At 40.0% G+C, this 10109-nt stretch overlaps 1 protein-coding gene across 1 annotated transcript; it reads right to left on the bottom strand.

The window, feature by feature from the left end:
- Positions 1-470: 470 nt before the first annotated feature.
- On the bottom strand, positions 471-1770 carry LOC133832068 (uncharacterized). Its single transcript, XM_062262456.1, has 2 exons — positions 1497-1770; positions 471-1111 (listed from the first exon to the last, which is right to left on the bottom strand). The coding sequence occupies exons 1-2, from the start codon at positions 1768-1770 to the stop codon at positions 471-473; spliced, it is 915 nt and encodes a 304-aa protein (XP_062118440.1).
- Positions 1771-10109: the final 8339 nt, after the last annotated feature.

Genomic DNA, 10109 nt, shown 5'->3' with positions numbered 1-10109 from the left:
AACACAGTTGTAGTAACCTCTAAACCCACCAAATCCTAATTATCTTGGTAAAAGTAACTACTATATCCATCTGGGCCTGGGGCTTTCAATCCTGGAATTGCAAATATCACGTTCTTAACCTCCTGAGCTGAGAAATCTGTTGAAAGAGTCTGAATGAGAGCTGCATTTAGAACTGGTCCGAGCTTCATGATTGACCAAGACACCTTCTTCCTGTGCACCATTACTGTCCCCAACAAGCCTTTATAATAATCCAAAAAGGCCTTTGTTATATTTATAGGAGAGTCTACCCAAATCCTTGCCTCATTCCTGATGGAAAAAATTCTGTTCTGTATTCTCCTTGCCTTAAGGGAAGCATGAAAGATGTGAGTATTTTCATCACCATTAGCCATCCAAGAAGCTTTAGCTTTTTGAGCTAAGAAACTCATGTAAGCTTTATGGTAATGCATATACTGTTCTCTAATCACTTGCTCCTAAGAAATCAACCTATCATTTAAGGGATCTTTTTGCAATTGTTCCTGAAGCTCCTTCAATACAAGTCCCGCCTTAAATTCTATCTGTTGAATATCAGAAAAACCCTCTCTATTTATTCTCACTAGCACCTGTTTCAGCCTTTTTAGTTTTGATACTAATTGGAACATTGGAGTACCATTAACTGATAAGTTCCAACTGGTCTGGAGTTTATTTTCATAACAGGGTGCTTCTTTCCACATCCGAAAATATCTAAATGGCTTCTTTTCCAAGTGCATTTCCAAAGTGACATGAACAAGAATTGGACTGTGATCAAATATCCCTTCTGGCAAGAACACAGCCTCTGAGTTAGGGAAATGATCAGTCCATTTTGAGTTAACTAAAGCTCTATCAATCTTGGAATAAACCCTCTCATCTGCTCTCTGCTTATTATTCCAAGTATAGAAGCAGCCAGAAAATTTCAAATCTTCCAAATGGCAAGTTGTCAAACATTCTGAAAATTTGCTTGATATCTTCATGGTGCTTTTTTTGCCAATTCTATCATGCAATGAAAGAATCTCATTGAAGTCTCCTACCACCATCCAAGGGACAGATATATCCACAGCCAATCCTTGTAAGTCGTTCCATAGGATCTCCCTAGAGGCTGCATCATTATAACCATATACAAAGGTAATCAAGAACCTTCATGTTCGATTAGGGACCTGTACTTGACAGTAAATTAATTGTGTAGTACATAACTTGATATCCAAAGAGAAGGCTCTCGGATTCCAAGCAATTATTATCCTACCCTTATCAATCCAAGGGTTATTATTAGTGAAACACCACCCAGAAAATAGATTTGTGTAAAGAGACCCCATATTTTTATTCTTCACTTTCGTCTTGAGTAGACTAACCAAGCCAACCTTCTTTGACAGAATTAAGTGTTTAATCTCCTTGTGCTTATGTTGACTGTTAATCCCTAGTACATTCCAAGTTAGGATTCTATCCATCTAGTACAGAGGGTCCTCCCCCCTCTCTTACTGTATTACTCCTCTGTAAAAGCTCCATCTCAGGGTCCCCCTCTAGTAGGCAAAATTTATTCTTCACACTCGTTTGGATGGCATTAGGTTCCTGTTTCTTGATTCCCTTGGTAACTGATTGAAAACCATCTGTATCTACATTAACTTTGCTTACAATAGGTGATGAGACCTTCTGTTTAGGAATCCATTCTTGCTTAACAGTCTTACTCTTCCTGCAAACATGAGCTTCGTGTCCTAGACCAGAGCAATTCGTACATACAGTGGGCTTCCATTCATATTCCATGAAGATGTCTACTTCTTGATCAAATTCATTCAAGAAACTAATTCGAGATGGAAAGTCCTATGTCATGGTCACTTCGATGAGAATTCTGGGATAAGCTAAACGATCTCTGTTTTTAGTAATGGAATCCACTTGAATTGGCTTCCCAATCTGTCCCACTATCTTGAACAGAGACCTATCACCCCAGTATTTAATATCCAATCCTCCCAAATGAACCCAAGTTGGAACTGAATCTATATCTTCCTTAGAAAAATCATCAACCGGATTCCAGGCCTTCATTATGAGAGGTTTGTTCCCAAAAAACAGATAGCCTCCATCTAAAATTCTGTCTCTCACATCCATGGATAAAAAGCGAATTATGAAAATACCTGATGAGAGAATCCCAACTTTATTGACTTGATCCTTTCATAATCTCCTCACAAAGCCCTCCAGGATTCGGATTGGTGGATTTGCACCAAGCACATAGCAGACTATAGAAGATTGCCAAAAATTCACCTCCTCAGCTATATCCTCTACCTCAATTTTGACTCCAGAGGTCCTCTTCTGATTGAAAACACATTCCCCTGTAACAACCGTCTCTTTGGCTCCAGTGGAAGTGACATTAGTATAGTTATGTAATGACCCACTAATCTAGACTCTTGGACCATTATCGAACTATACATACAAATTCTTACTAAAACATACATTTGCGAAAATACCATAATTTATTATAAACTTGTAGACACAAAGGTTACTTTCATAAAATTAAGTAGGATATGGGTACCCAATGTCTTTAAAACAAAAATAACTTAAAGTGAAAAGAGTTACATAGAAAATGCGGAAAATACATGTAAAACCATAAAAAAAGTAAAATGAGACTACATCCTTGAATCGAATAACGCTCGGCCCCTTGACTCCATTCACCATCGATACACATCCTCTAAGCGTCACGAATCTTACCGCCTCTAAAGCTTATTTTCCTGCACATAAAACAAAAAGGAATGAGCCTAATGCCCAGCAAGGAAAATCTAACACATAATCATAAACATAAATTTCATAATAAACGTAAAGACATATCATAACACTTAGGACATACACTTATTATAATGGCCATTATTACTTGGGGTCCCATAGACTAAAGAAGCTTATGCCGATGAGATTAGTGGGGTCCTACTAGCTAAGTAGGCATGTGCCCATAATCTTTTTGGGGTCTTGTTAGTCAAATAGGGCATAAGCCCAAGCCTACAAACATACACATTCATAACATATTCATAACATATCATAACATAACACATAAGATAACGTAAGCAATACACATATAGATTCTATCCTATTTTCCTTACCAAAGTTACCGGGATATGATGGACTGAGTTGGGACTTTTGGAACACTCCTAAAACCATAATGAACAAGAGTGAGTCTAAAGAAGGAAAAGTGATGAAAAGGAATGGGAAGACTAAACCATTGAAAGTCACACTTACCAAACTTATGTGCTCAAGAACTTAGATTCCCTAACCAAAATGAAGATTAAGGTTAGAGATTGAGTAGAAGACTATGAGAAAGAAAATAACATAATACAGAAATGAACTAGAGTTTTGGTTACCTCAAAGACTTGTAAGATCAATCTACACCACAACCGAAATACTATAGAACCTCACCTCCCAAAGTGTTTGATAAGCTTATGATGTTTAAGCTTATGATTTTCCCAAACCAGGTGTTTACACTCTCACACTCACTTAACACTAGCAGCTTCTGAACTTAGAGCAAAAGGTGAATAATGGCTGGGTACTAGGTCCTATTTATAGAGTTTGGGAATGAAAGTATCTTGATTTTACTTGAATAAAAATAATGGCTTTTTAGGTGAAAAATATTTGAATAATCGTTCAGCAGAGGCTGAAGACTCGTTCAAAAGATGCTGGACTTTTGAAGGAGTTTGAATGGCTGAAAGGAAAAGAATTCAAAAGTGTTTGAATTTATGCTGGAGGAGGCGATATATCGCCCCCTGTAGGCGATATATCGCCTGGGCCAGTATGCCCGAGGCGACCGTGCATCGTCTCGTGTTTTCCGTATCTACGTGCTGCGATATATCGCCCCCTATAGCTGCGATATATCGGCACACACTGAATATTTAAACATGAAATTACACATTTTTAGCTAAGTTTGAATGGAGTAAACAACCTTGACTAAGCCTTCAACGTATTCAAAGCTGCTGACTGACCCTATAACATTCAAACTTTACCCTTGTTTAATTTAATCCTAAAAAATACTTAATCCTTAATTACCCATTCATAACATGTGCTTAAAATCCTATTGGTTGATATCTAAACCTTATAATATAACAACTATTATCCTTAATATCAGTCATATAATCAAACCTTAGGTTATACTTAATATTCTTAAACTATAGGTTAAACTTAGAAAATCTATAAGTACTACTATGAGTGTCCAAATAATTCCCGGTCTGAACCAAAATCCACAGTAACAAAGATAATACTAAACATACTATAATACTACGAAATAATTAGCTAAGTAAAGTTCTTGGACTCTACAAGTTATACTGTAAGATCGGAGATGGAACAGCCTTACCCATATTGACGTCTTGCATAGCTTGCTTGGAAGCCGATAACCAGTCTTCCACATTCGCACAGATTCCAGTTCGAGGCGCTGGAGTAGGTTCACGACTTCGCACTTCCCATGCTCCTTGCTCATCCTCTGACATCTCCAATTCCTGAATCCCAAGAATGGCATCCATAGATCGAGTTTTGATGACCCTATCAGCAGATGTTGGACTTGTTCTCTTGCCTTTTCTCTTCGATTTGCCCTTTCCCCCGACCTTAGATCCCTTTGCCATGGCGCCGATGCAGAAACACCGAGAGAAAAAAGCGCGGGAAAAATTTCATAAAAGAGGCGACCTATTTATAGTTTTCCAGTGGGGAACCTCTAAGCAAAATGGGTTGACCAGGAGACCCTCCAGTTCCTACTCCTTTAGGAAAACTCTCCTCCTCCACCTCCTCACGTGGGCCCTCTACCGAACAGGTGGGAGGATCCTTGGCAACAAAACTGTTGAGCCATGCTTCCAGATCAATAGTCGATAAACTTCAGACGGTATCCAAGCATCACCTCAGCCATGCTTCCCTTCCTTTGTTAAAGCCTGAGTAGGTCCTTTGTAAGCCAAGTTACATGATCAAGTTGGATTTGAGGAAAGCATATGACACCATAGAATGGGATTTTTATTGAAGAAATGCTCACTATTTTTCAATTTCCACATAAATTTATTCAGCTCATCATGGTATGTGTTCGAACTACCAGGTTTTCATTGATGATTAATGGTTCATTAAATGGATATTTTGAGGCTAAACGAGGATTGAGGAAAGGAGATCCCATGTCCCCCTTGTTATTTGTACTAGGTATGGAATACTTATCTAGGATCATGCTTAAAGTTAGCTCTTATCCTAGTTATAAATTCCATGATCGGTGTGCTAGTTTGAAGTTGAATCATTTATGTTTTGCTGATGACATATTGTTATTCAGTCATGGAGACTTTATTTCTATCCTTTGGATGCTTAGGGGACTCAAGTTATTTTCCAAGACTTCAGGACTCTTTCCAAATGAGGCTATGTCTGCAATATATTGCAGTGGCATGTGTGAGTCTGAGATTGAGAGAGTAGTGTCTGCTTCAGGATTCACACGATCTTCATTACCTTTCAGGTACCAGGGCATTCCTATATGTTCTAAAAGGATTTCTAATGCTGAGTGTGGGATCATTCTAGATAAAATGGTGGCTAGGATTAAACAATGGAGTTCCAGAAATTTATCATATAGTGCCAGAGCAACATTGATCAATGCGGTTTTAATGTCAATACACTCTTATTGGGCTCAAATAATGGTATTGCCAAAAAAGCTATTGAAGGATATAGATGCAATTTGCAGGGCTTTTTTGTGGAAGGGAGATGCAGAAGCTCACGGTCCAGAGGCAGTTGCTTGGTCCACTGTCTGTACTCCAAAATCTGCAAGAGGGTTAGGATTTAGGAAAATCTTAGAATGGAATATAGCTGCCTTAGGGAAATATGTATGGGCAATTGCCTCTAAAAAGAACAACCTATGGGTTAAGTGGATACATAGCATTTATTTGCAAACAAGGGACTGGTGGACTTACTCAGTACAGCAAAGTTGCAGCTGATACTGGAAGAAAATAGTTGAAATTAAGGACCTTTTTAGAGCTAAAATGGATAAAGCAACCTTCATGGCAGTGACATATGGTATTCAATCTGGGCATGCAATACTATATGATCAACAAACCAAGGTCCAATGGAGTAAATATGTCTGGGAGAGATGCAATGTACCGAAACACAAATACATACTCTGGTTAACATTACACCAGAAGCTGAAAACCAGAGGCTACCTCAATAAACACTGTCAGGTAGTGGACACAATGTGTTTGCTGTGTGGAAATCATACAGAAGAGATATCACATCTATTTTTTCAATGTGATTACAACAACTTATGTCTTGTGAAGTTGAAGGAGTGGATTGGTTGCAGAGCTCAAACAGAAAATTATCACACCTTATTGCATTGGATTTCCAAAGCAAAACACCTTACCAAGCTCAGGAGAAGTTTTTACATAGCTGCTGTATCAGCTCTAGTCTATCATATCTGGAGAGTCCGAAATGATGTCTTGTGGTCCTCTAAGATTTCGCATTTCAATCATACAATGGAGGTCATTAAGAGAGAGCTAAAGTTGAGACTTGCTGTATCAATGTATAAAGGGAAACAAAATAGGGATAAGGAATGGTATCATAAATTGTAAAGTTAGATATGGGGAATGTAAGTCATATAGGGGTAGAAGGAAATTATAAGTGTACATGATTTGTTTTTGAGCAATACAATGATTCTTATTCACCAAAAAAAAAAAAAGAGGTTCCCCACTGGCATCTCTAGCGTCTTTCCAGCTCGATTTCTTCGAGCCAGCAGATTTTCCCCCAGAGGCATAAATGTCGAACGTGACGTTGGTTTGCATGACTACAAGAAAAACAAGAAAGAGCGGATATGTCAAGAAATAGTTATGCATAAAGAAATTCTAAGTACTGTACCCGAACTACAGTTACTGGTCACTACATTATCTAAGGAACTACAGCTACAATCACTATCTGCCTCGAAGAATTCCAAGCTAAAACTACTGGTCAGAAAATTAAAATTGTTGTCCTTATCGAATATATGATAAGGGATGCGCAATGTATCTAATAGTGGAAAATCCATACCGTTCTCGTTCGAGGATTCAAATGCGCGACCAGCGTATTCATGTAATTTTTGTTTTCCATTCCCATGTTGAGGAGGGGTATTAGCTGGTCGGGCAATGGGGTTGGGCTCTTGGACGATCACTTTCGTTTGACGACGCCTTAGGGGTTGTGACACATCTTTTTGCTGTTCGAGGTTTTCTTGTTCCTCAGTACCATCTCCAGTGGCACTCCCCATGGTCGATTCCCTCACCTCTTGGTGAGGCTCCAAAAGGCCGACCAGCCTCAAATTGCTTTCTGTGACCAGTTCCTTGACGTTTTTTTTCTACATGCATGTTTTCTAGAGTGGGTACTTGTAGCGACCCAAATTTGCTGATAAGGATTGGGGCCTTGATTAGTGTGCCTGGAGGGCAATAATTGCTATATTGTATTAATATGTGAATTTAATGAATATGTGATTAGAGTGCATGTTTAGGCGATTAAATATGCATGTGCGCCCCATTTAGTTGTTAGGGGCATAATTGTAATTTTAGCCCGCTGAGGGCATAAATGTAATATTTGTACATGTTGTGATTGCTACCACGTGTGGGTGGTGATATAACTGTGATGCACGTTCTGAGACAGTCCTAGGGAGCTGTTCTGCTAAAAGTCACAACGGGGTCAAATACTCGGCTCGGGAGGAGCCTAGGGGTATTTTGGGTATATTATAACTTGAGTATGGGAGTTATTGAGAAATGGTTGGTGGCACTTTGGTAACTATAGGTAACTCTTGAGGATAGTTGTTTTAAGTGGAAGGTGGTATTCTTGCAAGAGATTAAGGAAAAGTCTAGAATGCCCTTGAGGGTTAGCTAGAAACTAAGTTAGAAAGGAGGGCAATTGGGTCATTTGGCCTTAGTAGAAGATAATCTTGGCTAGGAAAGTCATATATGTTATTTATTCTTAGGCATAATCTGGATGTTTATGTTGGAAGTCTAGAGGAACCAAGAAGCTAGGAGAGAAAGGTGGAAGAGAGCTAAATATCTTTGAGGCTAAGGAAGGAATTCAAGGCTGAATTGAGGCAACTAGAATCAAGCATAGGCCAAGGTTAATCCAGAGGTAAAGCTTCATCTCTGAATTTTAGATTTCTTGCAAGTTCTTCTAGAGTTTGGGTTGAATACTGAAAGTTGGGTTTTGGTTTAATAATTGTGAAAATCAGCTTGAGAATCAAAGGAATTAAGCTAGGAGCATGTCCTCTTCTTTAATCCTTAACTGATGGTAACCTGATCGAAGATCAATTTTAGAAAACACTGTACTTCCCTATAGCTGGTTAAACAAATCATCAATCCTAGGTAGTGGATACTTATTCTTAATGGTCAACTTATTCAGCTCCCTGTAGTCAATACACATCCTAAGGGATCCATCCTTCTTCTTGACGAACAATACTGGAGCACCCCATGGCGATAAACTTGATCTGATGAACCCCAAATCCAGTAACTCCTGTAACTGAATCTTTAACTCTTTCAACTCTGCCGGAGCCATTCTGTAAGGTGTCCTAGATACTGGCTCTGCCCCTGGTGCCAACTCTATAACGAATTCAATCTCCCGCTACGGCGGCAACCTTGGTAGGTCTGCTGCGAATAAATCTGGAAACTCACACACTAATCTGGTCTCTCCCGGTCCAACTGACACAACCTTAGAGGTATCCACAACATTCGCTAGGAATCCTATGCAACCTTCCTGCATCAGGTCTCTAGCCTTTAGTGGCGAAATCCTATGCAATCTTTGAGAATACCTTCTTACCTTGCAACTGATCGAACAGATCATCTATCCTTGGCAAATGATACTTGTTCTTAATTGTCAGCTTATTCAGTTCTCTGTAATCAATACACATTCTCAGAGAACCATCCTTCTTCTTCACAAACAGAACTGGCGCATCCCAAGGTGAGAAACTAGGTCTGATAAAACCCAAATCCAACAGTTCTTGCAATTGTACTTTTAACTCTTTCAACTCAGCTGGGGCCATTCTGTAAGGTGCTCTAGACACTGGCTCCGTCTCTGGTGCCAGTTCTATCACGAACTTAATCTCTCTGTGTGGTGGCAACCCTGGCAAATCTTTTGGAAACACATCCAGAAATTCACAAACAAGTCTGGTATCCTCTGGTCTCACTGGCACGACCTGTGTGGTATCAACCACACTGGCCAAGAACCCAATGCAACCTCCTTGCAATAATTCCCTAGCCCTCAACACTGAAATCATAGGTATACGAGGTCCATGCACATCACCAACAAACACAAAAGGATCCTCACCTTCAGGCTCAAAGGTGACCATCTTCCTTCTGCAATCAATGGTTGCCCCATACTTTGCCAACCAATCCATACCCAATATCATATCAAAGTCGGTCATAACCAACTCTATCAAATCCACTGACAACTCTCTGCCCTCCACTGTCACTGGCAAAGATCTGACACATCTCCTAGATACCACTAACTCTCCAGTGGGTAACAAAGTTCCAAACCCCACAGCATAAAAATCACAGGGTCTACACAGTCTATCAATAATACTACTAGAAACAAAAGAATGTGCAGCACCAGAATCAATCAAAACATTATATGGGGTTCTAGCACTAAGAAGCTGACCTGTAACAACTGAGGGAGAAGCCTCAGCTTCTGCTTGTGTCAATGCAAACACTCGAGATGGGGCCGAGCTGTCCGCTTTTCTGGGTTCTTCTTTTCTTGCCTTAGGGAAATCCTTTTTAAGATGACCTACTACTCCACATGAGAAGCAGGCCTTTGCCCTACACTCTCCCAAATGATGCCTCTTGCATCTAGGGAACTCAGGATAAGACTTCCAAGCTTCATTACCACCTGGACGACCAATTGAAATACAACGGGGCCACCTATCAGGATCTGGAACTGGGAAGGTGTCAGGAACCTTCCTCTTCTACTCCCTGAGGCCTATACCCTTTCCAGAACCCATAAATGGAGGACTTGTCCTCCTGAAATCCTTTCTGGCTGCACTGTCACGACAGATTCTGTTCTCTGCACTCTCAGCTGTGAGTGCCTTCTCAACCACCTGTGCATAGGTAGTAACCCCAGCCACAGTGGTGATACGTACATCACGGGCTAATCTGGGCTGTAGCCCTTGCAAAAAC

This window comes from Humulus lupulus, chromosome 4, assembly GCF_963169125.1.
Source record: "Humulus lupulus chromosome 4, drHumLupu1.1, whole genome shotgun sequence".
NCBI lineage: Eukaryota > Viridiplantae > Streptophyta > Magnoliopsida > Rosales > Cannabaceae > Humulus > Humulus lupulus.
The sequence above is the reverse complement of the archived record's forward strand: the minus strand, read 5'-3'. Positions and strand labels throughout refer to the sequence as shown.